The following is a 20,793-nucleotide window of genomic DNA, read 5'->3' on the forward strand; positions in this document are numbered from 1 at the left end:
ATCGAAGTTTTTATGTGTTTTTTTTTTCGTTTTTATTAATGTATTTTTTCGTTTTTATGTGTTTAATCTTCATTTAATCTATGTTTTTAATTTCTGTTTTTTCGTTTAATCTAAGTTTTTATCAATTTTTTTTTGTTTTTATGTGTTTAATCTTCATTTAATCTATGTTCTTTTTCTCTGTTTCGTTGTGTTTTGTTTTTATGTGTAATTTTTTTCGTTTTTATGTGTATTTTTTTCTGTTTGATTTTCGTTTTTATATGTATTTTTTAATCTTTATTTTTATATTCATTTTTTCTTGTTTTATTTGTTTGATCTAAGTTTTTATCAAAATGTTTTGATTTTCGTTTTAATCTTCACAGTCAAAATGCTATACGGTGTCAATTTAAAAATTCGGCCTAAATAATTTTGGTTTGCGATTTGAATTCGGTCTGCGAATGCAAAATATGATTCGGTAAAATTCGGCCTAAATAATTTTGGTTTGCGATTTGAATTCGATCTGCGAATGCAAAATATGATTCGGTCTAGAAATGAATTTGATTTAGTGTTGATCTAAAAATTTGAAGACCGAATAAAATACAAATTGATTTGGTTTTGATAAAATCCAAACCCTTGACCGAACTTTCTCATGGAACATTAACTTCAGCCGCCAATGACCAAGAAACCACCAGCTATGACAGGAATAGTCAACTTATCAATTTATCCGATAAAATAATATTACTCATGTCAAACAAATCGTATTTTCTTCATATGAATAAATTGTTTAATTTTTAATGGATGTATTATAGTTCAGGTATGAAGTAAAACAAGCACGAGACTATGGGAAAAGAAATAGCACAAGTGAATTAAAATGTGATTTCTTGAAGGATCCAACCAATTCCATTCTCGCATATATAGATAGTTCAACCACAAATCATCTTTCTTTTAGCAGAACTAATACAAATTTTGACACTATTCTACCTATTTAAAATTGAAATTATAGAATTTCAATGTTTATATTGCAGTCAAAAGGATTTAACCCAAATATAAAAGCAATAAAGAAGGCCATTGAACAGTATGAATTAATAGCTTATAATTATTGCATGGTCAAGATCTGGAAACATATTGGGTGCAACTCAATGGCACAGTCTCAGTTCCAGATGACAAAGAACAGAGATTGGGGCAAATAATTTAAAAAATCACGAAAAAATTGGCCGAGGACACACATAAGGTAATGTCTGGAGCGGAAATGCAGCAACTAGCTAAGTCATATTGCAGTTGATCTGTACCACTCGTTATTACAGAAAATCAAAACTCCGTTATCCTTCTGGTACTTTGCATTTGTAAATATGAGCATGATAGCCTTACCGTTGATATTCAGAGGCAGATGGATCACGATAAATGAAGCAAAATTGACTCGGAAATGTCATCACCAAGCAAGCATCTTCGAGTTACTGTTGCAAAAGATAGGAAGCATCTTAAATTTCAGGAGTATATGACAGGTTAGCAAAAAGCTAGAAATTATAATCAATGTTAGGAATATGACGGGATAAGATTATATATTACTAAGTTCTGTTCACAATAACAAGCCCCACAATAATTAAAATCAGTGTACAATGCCCTTACTTGCTCGGTCACTTCCAATTTTTTTCCATCCAATAGTATTCATTTCTTACAAGAAAGCAAGACACCAATTCGGACATTCAGACAATGACAAAAATGTATTCATATGTGCAAGAGGGTTTAACAGGTTGTCTTACACCAACACATTAGTAGACATTATTCATTTGCACAAGATAAATTAGTCAGTTTGTCGATGGAACTCGAAAGCCATGTGGTTTGCAAGGTAGATAATATACTCAGAAGTAAACAACGCTAAGATTACCTAACGCAGAATTGTGACATTAACAAAAAGAGAAATCAGGTTGTATCAGATAAGAAACAGTGTTTGCAGTTTCATTTCTGTCTTAAGAAATACTTCAGAAAATCGTTCAGACATTGATTCTACACTAAATCATCAACAGTCATCCAGTATACTGCAGTAACTTGAGAAAAATACATTAAGGATTATACCAGTGTACCTTGCTCAAAATTTTTCAGCTCTGTTCCCAAATGCAGCCTATACATCAGAGCATGAGCCTAGACTCCTGCTACAGTTCGAGGCTCAGAATCCTTTTTACCCTGAAGAAAGGACACCAAAGCTCCATGAGAAAAATGAAATGATCCAATATTAAGATTCTAAAAATATAGATGCCACTAGCTCATAAACTATCCTCAGGCAATGTGGTGAGACAAATCTAAGAGTCTTAAGACTAAAAAGTGCCCCATGGGTTAGCATCATTACAAACGCCAGATTAACATAATAATCATATAGCTCAAACCTTTGGTGGTCCATTGCGAATTTGGCGAGTAGGCGTCCTCATTGTAACAAACTCTTCTGCTGCTGTGGGATGAATTCCAATTGTCGCATCGAAGTCCGCCTTTGTCAAGCCAGCTTTTACTGCAACTGCAAACCCCTGAAAATTTAAACATCCTGTCAAACACAGTTTAAAAATGAAAAAGTTGCTACGCACCCTAAAAAGAGTTATGCATAGACCTGCATTATTTCTGGTGCATCCTCTCCGCACATGTGTAACCCAATGACTTTATCAGTCTTTGCACAGACTAGAAGTTTCGTGAATACACGGTCTGGAAGACCGGATAAAGTGGCTTTTAACGGCCTAAAATTTGCAGTGAAAACATCAACATCACCAAATGACTCTATGGCCTGCAAAACCCAGCAGCAGTAAGTCAAGTGATCGACAATAACATGGCTTCATTAGGTATATAAAGTTCTTACTTGCTCCTCTGTTAGACCGACTTGGCCAATAGGTGGCTGGGAAAACACAGCAGAAGGTACAGCTCTGCACAGCAGGGCAATAAACATCCGTCACAATAATGTCATATTGTTATAGATTTCACAGTTTGATACGAGTGCAGGTTGAAGAAAATCACCACTTCGACTACAATCACTTAAACCCAATTTAAGCGCAAAGAAAATTCATTCTCCAACTTCTGATTTCCTTTCCATCGAATATGCTTATAGGGCACAAGGATAATCACAATGGTGAGAAAGTAATGAGAACAATTACATATAAGGTATGATACAATCTCCAAATATCAGAGTGAATCAAGTCAAATAAACAACTACAAGTAAGATCCTCCATCATATAAACTAGGCCATCCCTTCAATTTTTGTACCATCTTTCGAATTGAACTTCAGTGAGTTCCCAGACAGCAGATATATAGTTTGTTAACCATATGAAGCTTAAACTAGTTCACTTACTGACCCTTTAGAGTGAGGTCATGTTTGCAATCAGATCATCAACATTTATCAGCACTACATTTTTATTTATTTGTAAAAGGTAAAATTAACGGCCTGCCGAGCTAAGACCTTCTGCAAGTCTAGCAAGCCAGATAAGTGGGCTAGCAAAATAATTATGGGGGGAGGTAGAGGGAAACCACCCTCCTCCACCTGCCCCAAAAAAAAATCCCCTGGTGTTGTTTGATTAAACATCCTCATGGACCTTTCTTGTGAGACACAAACCTTAGGCCAAAGCTTTGCTTGTATTTATTGGAGCTATGCGATCCATTCCCAACCTATTTCTAATTTTTCCTTATCAAACAAAACCTACTTTAATGATTCGATAAAAAGAATCGATAATTAAGAAAAATCAAGCAAACATACTTGTTATAAAATTACTAATCAACACAAAGAACTCAAATTCAAAATTTCCCTCATCACACACCTTTTATGCAAAGTGGTTTTCCTTTAGCCACATTAATTTGCCGACCCCATATGTTAGCACTAAGGATTTGGCATTAATGTCGTAGCCACTTTACACTGGCTTACTACCCTTGCAGGGCCACCCTTCATCCTAGACACAACTTTTTAGGGAGTTCTCCCTATTTTGGTTGCCAAACTCCAATTATATCGTGTCCTGTTGCATGTTACATTGGATGACATTTTACAATTTTAGTTGTCTTTAATCATTATCTTCACATGTAAAGACATACCTAGACTTAAAATATAATGAATCCTAAGAAGGTTCCTTAAGCTTATGGTGAAGTTATCTGCCAATACCAACCAACGTGCTGAACTCTAGTGGCTGGCTAATGGATTCCTCTCTCTAAGCATTTTTCAGGTTCATGGCAATACAAGTTACAACACCCTAAAACAATGTAAGAACAGGTGGTTCTAACGAATGTAAGCAGCAAAAGACCACACAAAATAACGTACAATATTGGAATACCCGACGCTATTAAGTGGCTCTGGCCTATATGAATTAGTGGGGTAAGCAGCAAGAGAGCACACACCTTGAAAAGAAACATATTCTATCTGTTTTAAGGTGTTTTCCCGAGGCAAGACTAAAGTCATTTAAGATCCCATTAGTCATTAAACATCTCCTATAAGGCTTCTTCGCTCACTTCATGATCTCCCACAAGCTGGGATGGTCTCGTATGTAACTATAGCCTTAGCATAATCAACTCAGACAGCACAAGCAAGAGCTCGATGACGTGTTCTCACAATTTGTTTCCATGGCTTTCAGCCTATATTTTACAAGACAAGACAAATTGTTTCAGGGAAAATAAGTGATTGGTATTTGGTAACTTGGTGCTACAGGTCCATCATATTTTTCTCTCCTCCAATCATGTCTTTCTAGGTGTTCTAGCACTAGGAATGTATCAGATAATATCGTACTTCAAAGCAATAGATCAATCAAAGGAGGAACAATAAGTTAACATATTCAATATTGAAACATCACTAGCTCATACATTTAAATAGTTTTACCGATAATCAGGTTTTGTTGGTTCATTTTTGAACAATGTCTTTGCTAATGCTCCTCCCTCCATCAAAGCAACAGGTGTCAAGTTCACTCTATCAGTAACATCACCTACCGCCCAAATAGAAGGAACCGACGACTGGGAAAACTCATTAACCTGAAAGAACACAGCAATGAGCGGCTAAAAGGAGCATTGTGCAAGGAGTGAACATAATTACCATCAAAGATAATACCTGTATGGCTCCATTCTTGTCCATCTTTACCCCCACAGCTTCCAGCCCCAAATTCTGCAAATTTTACAAGTCACACCATGAATGATGCAGAATACACAGGACTTTACAAAGCCAAGTAGCCAACACATTCTTGGTGAAAGCCTGACTGTCAGCTAATTCCATTTTCATATTAACAAGAATGATATTTTTGGTAAATACTGCGGTTTGCAGCAAGAAAAGAAAGTTGACCTTGGTATTTGGTTTTCGCCCTGTGGCAAACATGATATGTGAGAAACCATCAATAGTTTCCTTGTTGGTCTTTAACGTTAATGTGCCATCTGCAGCTTTAATGATAGCTTGGGGAGATTCTTCTGTGTGAAACTCAACTCCTCTCACTGACATTTGTTCTGAAACAAAATCTCTGACCTGAAAAACAGGGAAGTGATAAAAATACAATCCTAAGTTTGAAGTAACCAACAGCCAAAAAATGTGTGCATCATATGATCTTTAAGCATAACCGTACCTCTTCATCAAAACCTCTTAAGACCTTCTTTTGACGAATAAAAACATGAACATCACTTCCTAAACCATTGAAGATACCAGCGAATTCCAAACTAATGTAGCCGCCCCCAATAATAGCAATTTTCTTAGGCTTTTCTGGGAGATCAAGAGCAGCATCAGAATCAATAGCATATTCACTACCCGGAATATCAGGGATATAAGGACGGCCGCCAACAGAAATCAATATGTGCCTCGCGGAGTAAAGTTTTCCATCCACATCAACTGTGTGAGGATCTACAATCTGTATTCAACAACTAACTATGATGTAATGATGGTGAGATGTCAAACAATAACGTAAACTTGTAACATAATATAGCCATCAAACCTTTCCACGGCCTTCAATAAGTGTGACATTTGCATTTTTCAGGATATTTTTGTAGATGCCCGTAAGGCGCTGAAGTTCAGCATTCTTGTTAGCAATCAGGGTGCTCCAGTCATGCTTGGGTTCAGTATCATAACTCCAGCCAAACCCATGGCTTTCCTCAAATTCATGAGAATATTTAGAAGAATATACAAGCAGCTTCTTTGGCACGCATCCTCGAAGTACACAGCTGCATAGAGTAACAAAAAAACACATCAGACTATCATTTCCCCAACTTTAACAGCTTCAAAAGTATTAAATTAGCACACGTGATTAAGATCCTTCACAGCTCTACTCCACTGAAAGCTTAGGTGGTCATCTGGTGTGCAAGAGGACTTCTCAAAAGAAATGTTAACATAAATTTCTAATCAACATATAACAGATGATTTTCCTGTTTATCAGTATTCAGTAAGCAATTCCAAGCTAGGGAAAATTTGCATCTAGCTCTTCGATCCAAGCTATCTAGAATCTAGATCATTTGTATATGGTATGACAGTTCATATCAAAGACTATAGTAGTCTTACACAACACATTACCATGGGGAGATAACAAGACCAGAAATCTAAAAATGTACTCAGGACTGATATTGTTGACACTTGACACTTGCTTAAAGTTGACTAACAAGCTTAACAAGTCAATTTGAACTATTATCAACCAGACTAAAGAACCTGGCAGGTTATTTTGTATTGCTTGTTACTATATTTTCAAAATAATTTATATATACTTTTCAAATGAGCTCAAATAGCAATCATGGGGCAGGTGCATAGTGCAAAAATAAGGTCGCATCGCACTGCATCGACTGCATTATAAAGTTTTTGAAAAATCAAACTGATACTCTAGTGTTTTAAAGGTGTAAATAAACCGTGTTTAGGGTTGTATCAAGGAATATGGTGCTTTTGACTAATATTTAGACGTTACGATAACCGCATCACTCCCACTACCGCAATCACCATCGTAACCACATTTTTGCACTATGGGTGGGATTAAATTCAGCTTCCCAATTCTACTCAATTCTTCCCTATAATGGATGGATTTAGATTAATAAGGAAGGAAAACTAATCTAGTCTACCCCATTCACTGCCCCTGCATTATAGAGCAAAAAGTGTGAGATATCTCTACATTTTTGCTCTAGATTAATGGTCTCGTTTGCGGTAACGGAACGATAGATGCGTTCGGGAGTGATGTGGTAACCGTAACTCCTAAAGTATCAGATATCCCTTCATACGGCCCAAAAAGCAGGTTTTTTGCACATCTACAACGTGGGAGATCGTTTTTTAAAACCTTTACTATATGGCTGATGCAATGCAATGCGGCCTTGTTTTTGCACTATGCCCTGCATTCCACTAGGTTTATATCCAGATGGGAGATAATAGATCCCCCACTTTCCTTACAAGTTTCCGATTTAATCATTAAATGCAATCGGATTATGTAAATTCAATTTTTACATTATATTCATATTTGTTTTCTTCATTCAAATATGATTATAACGTAGTAGAGTCAAAGGGATTTTTTAATTTCATGATTTTCAATATTTTTCATAATTATGTCCATACGACTGATTTTGAGACTTACGACGGTCCACCCCCTTAATTCTAATAAATAATAAGGCTCTAGAATATGTCAGCAAAAGTAATTCAGACTCAAGCCAATAGATGATTTTAAATAAGATTGAAGTGGCAAGTATGAAGGCAGCCCATAGATTGTAAATTCACTATTGAGTTGAATTGATTTCAGATTTGAGCTTTCCTTATTCAAGATCAGGCTTACAGCTTGAATAATCTCAAACGAAATCACTGTTATCACCCAATACTCCAATAGCTATGTGCCCATGTCTAACCTCTAATGTTGAAAATCTTCAATTCACAAGATCACATCCACAATCAATCACTGATTCATAGTTCCACGTAAAACAACATTATGTCTACAATTCTACACTACTTTAAACACTACCAAGTCTAAGGAAAATAAAACCCAGCCTAGTCGGAAATTTCAACACTAGAAGCAAAACTCTAAAATAAATCTCTCCTTTCATTATGCTTGGCATTGTAAAACTCATACATCAATAAAAGCTAACCAAAATAATCTATCTAGAGAATCTCTTGAAGATACTATAACCACATCCACAAACCTAACTAAAAGCATAAACACAAAGAAATTTCCATTTTTCATCGTAAGGACCGAAACAAAAACCCATTTCATCTTATAATGTTGCATTCTAAATTCAAATAAAACCAAGGAGGCAAGGACCATCAAACAAATGGCATATTTTCTTCCCCTAAAACAATAATAATTGTAATTGTTAAATATATACGTATACATATTTCTATAAATAGAATGCTAGTGCGCTCACAAGATGTGTGTCGTAAACACCAAAGTGCTTGAGTTATTTGTGTAATTGTAAGCTACTAATTTAAACAGCAAAGTTCTTTATCATATTACTTGAATGTGTTCGTATATTGGGAACTAATTCAATTAATTAGCTAATCACTTTAGGCTTTACTGACCACATTACTATTAGTTCATCCTTCCACTAACTATACCCCGTATTACCTTACATTTTCCTCCACACTTCCATAGCATCATTTTGTCCATCACTAATAGCTTTTCCTCAAACCAAACAAAAGACAACTAATTATCAATTGCATAAGAAAATAGTTTCCATAGAAAAGTTTCTTCCCAACAAAAATGTTTTCCTCCAAACCAAACACCCTCGGATAGTAAGTTTAGTTTATCGAAGTAACTCCTATAAATTAAAAAATAATAATAATAAGTTCAATTCCGCAAAAATGAAGTGTATAGACCCCATATATTGCACAATTAAAAAGAACAACCAATAAAGCATCCAAATTGGTATAGTCTTTCTTTACAATATAAAAACACTTAAAATTACCAGTTACCACCATCATAAAAAGAAACGCCAACAATTAGGTTAATTCAAAATATCATAAAAAAATCATAAAATTAAGAAAAGATTGAGAAATTACGTTCCGCCAACACCACCAGCAGTCTCAGACGATATAGTGCTAAAAGGAAGCTCACATACAGCAACAGAAGCACCGAAATTGGAAGCGAAACGAGAAGCTCGAACACCACCGCTACCAGCACCAATAGTAAAGAGATCGAAATCATATTGACCGCCATTATCGGAAGAAGAAGAAAATTCAGCACGAGGTGAGAAATTCCGGCGGAGAAGATTATTCCGATGAGGAGAGAGAAAACGTAGGGTTTTGGGAGAAAGGCTAGAATATGAAGAGAGAGAACGTGAAGAAGAGAGTAAAATGAGAGGGAATCTTTTGCAGAGTTTATGAAGAGTTCTCGAAGAAGAAGATGAAGAGAAGGTGGTGGTGAGTTTTGGTGTGGTGTTGGTTAAGCAAGCCGAAGCCGCCATTTTGCTTCAGTTTTTGTGTTCGGGACTTTTTGGAGTTTTATTTTGGTTTCAATGGTTTATATATAATGTCATAAACATAAAATCTCGGGTGAGACCGTTCTTTTTATGCAACTAAATGAAGAGTACGGTCCAATAAGTTTTTTTAAATAATCCAAAATCAAATTTTGAATTGCCTATTTTGAGACATAAAATATCAAGTTTAATACTTTAATTATCAATTTTAAACATTAATTTCAACAAAAGGCTAGTAATTTATTTGTTAAATTTTTTTTAGCTCTTCTTGTGAGAAATCATCTCTTGGTGAGACGACTTAAAATAAAACACCTATAGAAAACTCATATTATCATAGTATGTATTAGATGGACTATTTAACTCATGTATAAGACGCGGTACTTAGTGAGATCGTCTCATACAACAATTTTTCTTTTTTATATAATTTTTTTCAATCCAAAATTGAGATTTAAAAGGTCAAATCCAAGATAATGTTGAAATTCGTAAACCTTGAATTTGGTCTTTTAAGTCTTCGTATCTAAATTTTTTTAAAGTTACAATACCAAATTTAAGAATTAAAATCAAATTAACTTAAATATTGAAATTGGTCTTTTAAGTCTTAGATTTAACCTTTTAGGTCTTCAAATTGATTTATTAAGTCTTAAATGGTATAAAAGTATTAAAAAAAAAGAAGAATAATAGCGAATTATAGTCTTAAAGTTTAGCATTTTTGCGAATCACAATATTAATGTTTATTATTTGCGAATTACAGTCACCAAAGTATCAAAGTTTACAGCGTTCAGACCAAATCACATAACTCTGACATTTTAGTGGTCGGAAATTTAGGTTAAGTGGTAATTCGCAAAAGTTTTAAGTCCTAAATTTGGTATAAAAGTAATAATGTTTATTTTAGGTTAAGTGATAATTCGCAAAAAAAATAAAATTAAAGGTTATAATTCACAAAAGTCTTAAATTTTAAGACTATAATTCACAAATTATTTGCAAAAGTCTTAAATTTAGCTTGTGGACTATGTGGCCCATTTTATGGGTGGTTGCACCCGTACAACTGTTGCATACAATTTTTGTCTATCGCAAATTCTCAAATAAGACTATATATTAAATTAGTCTAATGTATACTTATTGTACTAAAATAATAACTTATAAACTTAAAAGTAATTTTAAATTAATAAATAAACTTATTAGGGGTATCTCAATCAGATTTTTGATACAAAACTTGATGTATATGTATATATACTCCATCATATAGCTCTAGATTGTGAGAAATTATTTTTTGTTGGGAGTGAGAAAATATTAGATTGTCATATGCTAGTAATGTGGTCCTTGATTCACTTTTAATTTTTGGAATGTTAGAATATTAATTTCGGATTATATATTTTGAATCGAGTTAAAATTAGATATTATATTTATATTTATTCATAAATATCTGTTGAGTGAAATAGTGATTTTAGTTTGTTTAAATATATCGTTATTTTATTTAGCTACGTGTTTTTCATATAAAAAATTTTATTTTACATTAACGGTATAGTGGGATTTTTTTTCTCTATTGGTATAAAATGAGTGTTTTTTTTTTTTTTAATAATGTTAAGGAAAAAAAATTCAATTTATAAGGCATGAGTTGGTGATGGTGATCAGTTTTACCTAGATGGTAGATTGATGTCATTATATGTTTTGCTTGATTCAACATCAAATTATATAAAATAGTTAAAAGTCGGGGCAGATTAAATTTAAATTAGATGGATATTAAATTGGGCAATGTAATATAATTTGTCTCTATTTTTTGGGTTAATTAAATTATATTAGGTATTAGAGTGAGGTTAGGTCAATAAGAGGTTGTTTGTGTATGCATCGGATATGATTAATCATATTTTCGGATTCATGTCTAGAGTGAGTTGTTCCCGATTTAGTATAGGTCCCATCAAATTTATAACCAAAATTGATCAAAATAATTTAACCTTTTACTACTTTAATTTTATTAAGTTTGCCCTACTTTTTATTTTTGTTTGTCTAGTCAAATATATTTTATTTTTATTTTAGGTTTTGACCTAAACCCTTTATTTAATTATCATCTATACGTTTAACTTATATTTTAATTTCATTCACACATTTCTCACTTTTTCATAAAGTACCATTTTACTTACTTTTTTTTATATTTCCATTGATTGCCATTGGAGCAAAAATTGCGGGATAGAGGGAGTACTGATTTTCTTATAATTATTGTTAAATTGAGTTAGACTTATTGTTAATATCAATATATAATCGGAAAAACACAAAATACAAACACTTTATAAGTCAATGAAATACTATTTTAAAATTATACGACTATGGATAAAAATGTTACAGTAACTTATAAAATATGCCAACTATATTTGATTGACGAGTGTAAAAGTACGCTACAAATGTAAAAGCCAAAGGGTATGCTCCACTCCTTATTATCTAGTGTTCCAATGTCTTTCAAGTAGTTAATATTTTCAATTTATGTCCACCTTAAGGTTGTATGATTACGAAAAAATAAAAAAGAAAGTGAGTTTTGATAAAATAATATTTCGGTGAATGAATAAAAAATAGAACAGATAAATTTGGTAATAAAAACTCGTTGATCATAAGTGTGAGTGCTTAACAAAGCTCTTACTTTCTATGTTGCTCTTATTTACATTAACAATTTGGAGTATTTATTTTAACAAAAGCTCTTAATTGCTCTTAATTACATTAATATTATCACATTTAAACTATATAATTTTCACTAATTCTTTATTGAGATCATCTCATCATATAACTATCTCAATTGGATCAGCCTAAATACTTTTAACAAAAAAGTGCTGCTTTATATAATTCAAATTTCATTGTTTTAAAATTTTTTTTTACCATGAGTTACTTATATAAACTTGTCTCATGATGAAACGCTCTTACACAAAACTTGTGAGAATTTCATATTACAACAAAACTTAATACAATCTTTAAACATCGCCATCTTTTTCATTTTATCGCCACCCCTATTTTAATGAATTGACGATATTACCCCTGGATAATAATAATAATAATTATAATAATGATAAAAATGATAATAAAAATAAAAATAATATTTTAAAAAAATAATAACAATAATAATAATAATAATAATAATATTTTTAAAAAAATATAAAACGTGCTACTGAGCCGCGGCCGAGTCGCGGGTTTTGTGCGACTCACCCCTTAAATTTTTATTTTATTATTATTATTATTATTATTATTATTTTAATTTTTTTTAATTTTTTAAATTTTTATTATCATTATTATTATTTTTATTATCATTGCTATTATTATTATTATTATTATTATTATTATTATTATTATTATTCTTATTGTTATAATAATAATAATAATAACAATAACAATAACAATAACAATAATAATAATAATAATAATAATATTTAAAAAATAAATAAATCAATAAATAAATAAATTAAAGGGGTAAGTCGCGCGGCTCAGCCGCGGCCGAGTCGCAGATTTTTGTGCGACAGAGCCGCGAGCGACTCACCCCTTTAATTATTTATTTATTTATTTATTTTAATTTTTTAAAATATTATTATTATTATTATTATTATTTTTATTTTTATTTTTATCATCGTTATTATTATTTTTATTATAATAATAATAATAATAATAATAATAATTTTTTTTTAAAATATTGTTTTTATTATTATTATTATAATTATTGTTATTTTAAGGCCAAGAATATTTTCATCATTTCATTAAGATAAAAATGATAATAAAATAAAAAAAAAGTGTCTGATTAATAATAATACCCAAACTTCAAAGTACATAGCTATTTACTCCATTGTACAATTGCTCAATAAGAGTCACAAGTACATGTGGGTCCCACGTAATGAGTAAAGTTTAAACTCTTCACTTCTAAATTTAATAAACGTCAAATAATTAAAAAAATTATAATTAAAATTAAACCATTCGTTCACTAATTTTTAAGATACCAAGTTAAACACATCGCTAACATAGATGCTCTCCCTTCTCTAACCTGCATCAGCATTACAATTTATTTCCGGATTTTCTCAAATCCCTAAATTTTCGGAAACCCTAGAAATTTGATCTTTCATAATTATTGCTTCATTCACTCTATCTCATAGTCTCATTAAGTCCCGATATATCTTAAATGCAGTTAACTAATTGTAATTATTACTAATTTGATTTGATTTAATTGATTTTAATTTGATTTGATCCCGATTGATTGATGAAGCGGTTTCGAATGCGGCAGAGGATCCTCATCCTCTTCCTTCTTTCGCTTTCTGTATTTGCTCCTCTTGTTATTGTCTCATTTAAACTCAAAACTCTTACTTCTGATGGTAATTATTATAATATGCTCATTCATCCTTTTCAGTTATTGATTAATGTATCTAATTGTTCTTATTTAATTGATTAATTTTCAGGGAGAACTGAGTTCGCTGAAGATTTACCAATTATTGTATGATTCTCTCATCTGTAATATTTTTTAATTTTGTTTTTCATTTTCATTTGTGTAAAATAGTTGATGACGTGTTTTCTGTTATGGTGAAGATGCAACATGTGTTACCACTAAATGCAATCGAACAGGTATGTTCAGTGCACATTTATATTATGATTAATTGGAGTTCATGAGCTTGATTTAGTGATGATTAGTTTTTGGTGATACTGAATCAGGAAGCAGGTAAAGGTTTGAAAGAGCCTAATCCAGAGGTTTATAGAGATCATAATTACTCCACAGTTTTTGATTTGAGTCAGAATCAGGATGAAACTTCTTCCTCATTGTCGTCTACTAGATCAGATAGGAAAGGCTAGTAAACTTGAATGTATTTTTCATTATGATTTGATGATTCTGTGGTGATAAATGGAGACGATGATGAGATATTTGATTATTTTGTTTCTTATTTTTAGCAATTGAGCAAATAGTTGGAGATGGAGTGAAGCAAATTCAGACAAAGGAATATGTTTTAACAAAAAATGGCAAGGTATTTGTTATTTCTCTATCCGAAATTTAATATTATAGAACATTGTTATTGTGTGTTAGATGAATGGATTTATGGAGTGTAAGGAAAAAAGCAAGTTATGCTTGGTGCACTTTATGGTTGTCAAAATTAAATTAGTATCGTGGAACTGTTTTTTGACTGAATCACTTTACCAACATTCCTAAGTAGGGTCCTAATGTTGTAAGTTGTAACTAGTTGACGTTTCTGTGCCATTTCTAAAACTCTAAATCTAGAATAAAATGTTGTGACCCAGTTCCTTATATTGGTTGTTAGTTTTTTTCTTGTTAACATCTTTGCCCAAAAGTAGACCCCTGGAAATATTGGTATGACAACTACTAGCATAATGATGATAGTGGTTTATGGCATATTCTCAAAAATAAAAAATTTACGATGTTGGAGTGATTTGTGTTTTATTTTATTAGGTCACCTAATGGATCATGTCATGAGTAATAACTTTAAAACTAACCTTTTTGATGGTCACAACTCACAAACTTGTAATTATTGCTTATTTCTTATTAAGTTGAGACATGGATGAGGGTGAAACTGCTGTTCTGAATTGTTTGTTTAAATAACCTTTCTAGTTGATGGTTGATGCCATGTAGTATTTAGTAGATTGGGGATCTCTGAAGCAAAGTTGCATTCGAGGGTGGGTCTAGAACAAAATCATATGATGTCAATAATATTTAAAAAATGTGTTGAAGGAGGTTTGAATCTAGGTCAATGCATTCACATAGCAAAACTTCTACCAACTTAACTAGCACAATATTAGTATTTGTAGGTATATATAAGTTGAATGTTGTCAGTTGACATCATTGATTGCCCTTAAATCCGCCCCTGGTTGCATTGCTTAGTTTATGGCTGATGCCATGTATTAATTATGGTGCTCATGACCGCTTCAGTTGTTACATGTGTTAGTATTCACTTTGTCTCATGATTTATCATGGAGAGTTGTTCATGGCTTAGAATGCAAGGGGCATTTGGTGCACCGAAGCATAGGCTTTTAGCTTTGAACATGTAAATTGCTTGGTAGGTGTAGGTTTGAGATTTTGTCATTCTTCAGTTTGTGTTACAGTAATACAGCATAGATGACATGCACTAATTCTCCTTTATACTTAGCATATTTTTCTCTACTGTTAAATTTTCAATGTGATAGCTGTTGGCATATATAACATGCATCGACTGTCCTATCACTTTATATATCCATGAACCAACCATCTGTGACAGGTTAACGCAGATAAAAAAGCTGATGAACATGATCATGGAGTTCAAGCCCCACGTGTGACGACTGTTGCACATGTTCAGGGGTCACGTAGGAAGACACAGAAGGTTACTGATGAGAAGTTGAAGCAAATGAAAGATCAGGTGATTAGGGCCAAGGCATACCTGAGTTTTGCTACGGCTAATGGAAACGCCCATCTAGTTAAAGAGTTGAGGCTACGCATAAAAGAAGTTCAACAAGCACTGGGTGAAGCCAAAAAAGATTCAGAATTGTCAAGAAGGTAATATATAGGAATGTGAGGCATTTATATCTTATGAGATGTTCCTTAAACAAAATTGCGTCCTTTTGATCTATATTTCTGACTTCTGAGTTGAACTACATTGTTATCTATTTGGTGACGAAGGAAGTGAAAAATGTGGACTACAGCTAATAGATTTATGTACAATATTTTCTGTGCGTAGTGGTGTCGTTTTTGTGTTTTTTTGAATGAAATGATACTTTACTTTCTCAAATAGTTTATTACAACTTAGATCTATGGAGCTATTTTCTAATGTATATGAAGTAATTTCTTCGTTATGCAGTGCTTTGCAGAAAATGAAATATATGGAGAGTTCCTTGTCAATAGCAAATCATGCATACCCAGATTGCTCAAACATGGTTAGTAAGCTCCGTGCTATGACAGATAGTGTTGAAGAACAAGTCCAATCTCAGAGGAAGCAAACATCATTTCTTACAGAACTTGCTGGAAGAACAACTCCGAAAGGCCTCCATTGTCTTTCTATGAGGCTCACTACAGAATACTTTATGTTGCATTCCGAGCAACAAAGAGTTCCCAATCAACAGTTTGTTTACAGTCTAGACCTTTTTCATTATGTTACCCTCTCCGACAATGTCTTGGCTGCTGCAGTAGTTGTGAACTCCACAGTGTCAAATGCCCTGGTAATTGCCTTGTCCTTAACTACTATGTTAAGTCAGCTTTTTCTTTTAGAAATATTAAGAATTTTCCTGCTTCAAACATAAAGCACCATGAGCACGTTTCACCCATTTGCTTCATCACTTATATCAGTTCAATTCACTTCTATGACTTCTATCATTTATGGTTTTGCATCTGTGCTAATAGACCTATTGATTTTAAGTACTGTGTAAATGCTCCTGTCATGGAGTAACCCCAGTTTCTCATCTGGTTTGTGTTATAGTCTCTACTCATAATCTCTATATTGGTCAACATGTCTCATGGATTTTTGTCCCCTTCTATCTTAGCTCTGGTTTTGGCCCACCTGACATTACTGCTATCTTTCTCCCATTCTTGTGTGTGCACTCATTTCTCGTACCTGTTGCGTATGGCAGACTGCATGAATTTTTCATACTCTATTATTATGGATCCACTTGTTATTGTTGACTTAGCATTATATTTTGATTAGAATGTGTATGTAACTGTATTTGCTATCTCCCTCCTCTTCCGAGTGAAAATGTTGCTCAAACATGATGTTATGTTTTTGCAGCAGTAATTCAGTAGAATATTAGAAAGACAGAAGAAGAAAGAAAGAAATAGACAGAGAGAGAGAGAGAATTAGAGTAATGGAATGCTTGTATTAGGTAACTAGGGCAGAGTACCCCCTGAGCTCTTTGAGTGGCTCAATAACTCCAATGCGTACAGCACTATTGATTTCACTACAAGCATTCTTTGCCTAATACTCTACTGTTCATTATATACCCCTTTGGGCTTTCTAGAATACTCTCTATAACCAACTATACAGCTCAGCAATTCTTATAACAAACTTCCTGACGATATCAGAAATATAGATTCCAATGCAGAAATAAATCTAACTTGGATTTCCTTCATTGTCCTTCTAGCCCTTCTAGAATATACCTTCCTGATTACTTGTGCAGCTCGGTGCATGACACATGATGACAGTGTATGCTTGTTCTTGCCTCTTATTTCAACGGAAGGACTCTTTCCTTCCTTTTGTTGCCCATGCATACTAAATGAGCACTTCTTGAAAGGACTTTGGAGAGGCTTTGTTAAATTATAGAAGTATAAGTGGTGATTAATATCTTTGTTTTTTGGTGAAGACAGGTTTCTAGAATTTTGCAAGTTTTTCTTCAATAATAATGTGGACTTATCAGAGGAAACTAGGTTTAGAAGATGGTTTTTCAAAATGTGGCTAGTTTGCGTTTATTTCGTGAAACATACTGCATGATGGTGTAATAGTTATCTTCATTTTTTGATATTATGCTAAAGCTCTGTGTACTTTCCCTATCTGATGCTGGTTTTAGGTGCATGGTCATCTGGAAAAAATCTGACCATTTATTTGACGAAACGAAACAAACGCTATTTTTTTATTTGAAGAAACAAACAAGAAACTATGGGCTTAGAGCAATGTAGTTTCTGTGAATATATTCTGGTCGGTGATAGCAACATGTTGAGGGCATCTTGGAGAGCTCTAATGTATAAGGAGAATCTAATGTATATGGAAAAAAGAGAATAGTAACTTGTGATACTACTGAAAGTGTGTTCTATTTTATGTCTAAAGCACTAGTTGCAACTTGCAAGACCTTTGATATCAAAGGCTAGATTGGTGAAATATGATGTGCAGGTTGGAAATCTTAATCAAGTATGTGTTTGTTGGAAGAGAAATCTTAGTTCTTGTGTTGGAGAAGGTAGCAAGGTTACCACTTTAGGCTTGTGCATACTTTATGAGACAAGGATAGATTTAGTTCAGAATATAGTTTAGATGTTTCTCCTTGCTTATCTGGAAAATAGAGTTTCAATCTTTTTCCTTGCAGATCTGAGAAAGAGTTAGGTTTGGATTTAATTTTCCTATTAGAGGAATTGAACTGCTATTAATTTTTTGCTGAGTATCTGTTAGCTAATATCAGCTTTTTTTTTAACGGATGTATTTATTTGTGCTTCGGAACCATCACTTGTAACAATACTTTGCATCTCTCGCAGGAACCAGAGAGAATTGTCTTCCATGTGGTAACAGATTCTTGGAACTATCCCGCATTTTTCATGTGGTTTTTGTTGAACCCTCCTGGAAAAGCAACTGTCCAGGTCATAAATGCACAAGAATATAAGTGGTGGAACGTGTATGAGTCATCAAGGGCGAAGCAAATTTCCCATGATCCTAGATATTCATCTCTACTAAATCATCTACGATTTTACCTTCCTGAAATTTTCCCGCAGCTGGATAAGATAGTATTCCTTGACCATGATGTGGTGGTTCAAAGGGATTTAAGTAATCTCTGGAACATTGCTATGAAGGGGAAAGTTAATGGCGCAGTAGAGACATGCCAAGAAGGTGATACTTCATTTCGGCGGATGGATATGTTCATCAATTTTTCTGATCCACTTTTTGGCGGGAAGTTTGATGCCAATGCTTGTACTTGGGCATTTGGGATGAATTTGTTTGACTTAAGACAGTGGAGGCGCCATGATTTGACCTCAAGCTATCGTAGATTTCTTTCGAAGGTATCCCTCCCCCCCAAATTTCACGTACTTTACTCGCTTTTCTTATTGTGCCTCTTTTGTCTCAACAATCAACACTCTATCTTGTTTCCCAGGAATCTTTTCCTTAATAAGTCTCTGTCTTACTCATGTAACTTCCACAAACTTTTGGCTTCATTCTTTCTGGGAGATTAGAGAATCTCTTTCCTCCCAGAATTTTTAGTCTCATTGGCGCAATTCCGTAATCAAGGATTCTAATGAATTCACTAACATACCTTTTCTTATAGGTTGTTGTCTGGTTTTAATCCACTCTCTACCACTTTATGTAAGTGGAGTATGCAATGAAATTAAAGCATAACTTTTCTGCCTTTTCTTGAACAAATATTTTTATTAATCTCTAAGTTATATATGAAGGGAGGATATTTTTTGTCAGTCTTCACCCTTCACTTTTCTGTCTGTAATCTGTATGACTTGGGTCTTTTTAAAATGCTTGCAGGGTGGTAGAAGGCATGTTTGGAAGGAAGGAAGTCTGCCTTTAGGTTGGATTACATTTTATAGTCGAACTTTACCTCTGGACAGGCGGTGGCATCTTCTGGGGCTAGGATTTGACTCACTGTTGAAGACGGAGGACATTGAACACGCAGCCGTTATACACTATGATGGAATCATGAAACCTTGGTTGGATATTGGGGTGAAAAAGTACAAAGGATATTGGAACAAATATGTCAATTATGATCATCCTTACATGCAACAATGTAATCTTCATGGGTAATAACTTTTCGCGTGACTGAAAATGGGCATACACCATCTGATCACAGGAACGAAGCTCTTCTTTTGATGTATACAATACGAGGTTTTCGAGGGCATGCAAATATGTCTAGGAAGCGTGAATTCGGTTACCGACTTGCGACAGCAGCAGTAAACTAACCAGTACTACATTCTTTTGCCAAATTTGGCACGTCAACTGATCATCTTTAAGTCATACAAACAGATACAAGAATCATTCATTCTTTATTCCTGATTAATTCATGTGAGTTCAACTGATAATTCATTCCTATTTCAGTTGCGGTTATCATGCTCACAATAATCCAGGAAGCTGATCTGAATCAGCTTATAGCAATTATAGTGAGGGCATAGTCGCAAGTTTTTGTAATGACAATAATTGTTTTACTTGTATATAAACTAATTCAGGAGCTCTTACTGCATATATTTTCATTTGAGAAGAATCTGATGTACTCTGTCTCTCAGTTAGCTGCTGATGTGCAAGTTTCAGCTGGAATTTATGCATGAAGTGATTGTTTTCTTACAATATCAAGAGATGAGCGACCCTTATGTTAAATGAAATTTTATTTAGGTGAAATAAATTACCTTCTTTTCTGCATGGGTCATGGGTGTTGTATCAATTATATTATATAAAATAAAATATTTATTTGCATAAAACAAGAACTATTCTTTCCTTAAATTTAGAACCATTTAACCATTTGTCTTTATCTATCTTATTTGCATCTTTAAACTATTGTCCTACATATGTTTCCCTCAATTTGGTACACGATTAGAAGTATATGTAAAACAAGAATTAATTGATAAATAATAGTTGCTACAATATTATTGGAGGTGTAAATATTTGGTAAAAGACTTTTGAATTAGCTTTTTGGTTGTATTTTAGATTTTGACTTTCTAGTTAGATTTTAGCTTTTTGATTGGTCAAAAAGCAAAAAATACATTTGACAAATGGCTTTCCAGTCGGCTAAGTCATCTATTTTTCTCTAATAAACAGTTAACAATTAATACCTAATTTT

At 33.2% G+C, this 20,793-nt stretch overlaps 2 protein-coding genes across 4 annotated transcripts; one reads left to right on the plus strand and one right to left on the minus strand.

Annotated features, from left to right (window-relative positions):
- Positions 1 to 1,040: 1,040 nt before the first annotated feature.
- Positions 1,041 to 9,372, minus strand: LOC130798571 (glutathione reductase, chloroplastic). 2 transcript variants are annotated; one of them, XM_057661612.1, is made up of 12 exons: positions 8,918 to 9,372; positions 5,898 to 6,123; positions 5,535 to 5,813; positions 5,261 to 5,437; positions 5,033 to 5,086; positions 4,808 to 4,956; positions 2,816 to 2,879; positions 2,573 to 2,743; positions 2,358 to 2,492; positions 2,058 to 2,157; positions 1,345 to 1,430; positions 1,041 to 1,259 (listed from the first exon to the last, which is right to left on the minus strand). In XM_057661612.1, the coding sequence occupies exons 1-10, from the start codon at positions 9,319 to 9,321 to the stop codon at positions 2,116 to 2,118; spliced, it is 1,701 nt and encodes a 566-aa protein (XP_057517595.1). In that variant the 5' UTR covers positions 9,322 to 9,372; the 3' UTR covers positions 1,041 to 1,259; positions 1,345 to 1,430; positions 2,058 to 2,115. The 2 variants fall into 2 exon arrangements, with proteins under 2 accessions (XP_057517595.1, XP_057517594.1); XM_057661611.1 differs by having other exon boundaries at positions 1,041 to 1,430.
- A 3,882-nt stretch (positions 9,373 to 13,254) lies between these two features.
- On the plus strand, positions 13,255 to 20,217 carry LOC130798572 (probable galacturonosyltransferase 6). Of its 2 annotated transcripts, XM_057661613.1 has the most exons (9): positions 13,255 to 13,667; positions 13,752 to 13,786; positions 13,879 to 13,914; positions 14,002 to 14,134; positions 14,236 to 14,309; positions 15,552 to 15,826; positions 16,128 to 16,485; positions 18,500 to 19,018; positions 19,491 to 20,217. In XM_057661613.1, the coding sequence occupies exons 1-9, from the start codon at positions 13,556 to 13,558 to the stop codon at positions 19,764 to 19,766; spliced, it is 1,818 nt and encodes a 605-aa protein (XP_057517596.1). In that variant the 5' UTR covers positions 13,255 to 13,555; the 3' UTR covers positions 19,767 to 20,217. The 2 variants fall into 2 exon arrangements, with proteins under 2 accessions (XP_057517596.1, XP_057517597.1); XM_057661614.1 differs by lacking the exon at positions 13,255 to 13,667 and having other exon boundaries at positions 14,002 to 14,150.
- Positions 20,218 to 20,793: the final 576 nt, after the last annotated feature.

Source organism: Amaranthus tricolor, chromosome 13, assembly GCF_026212465.1.
Source record: "Amaranthus tricolor cultivar Red isolate AtriRed21 chromosome 13, ASM2621246v1, whole genome shotgun sequence".
In the NCBI taxonomy this organism is placed as follows: Eukaryota; Viridiplantae; Streptophyta; class Magnoliopsida; order Caryophyllales; family Amaranthaceae; genus Amaranthus; species Amaranthus tricolor.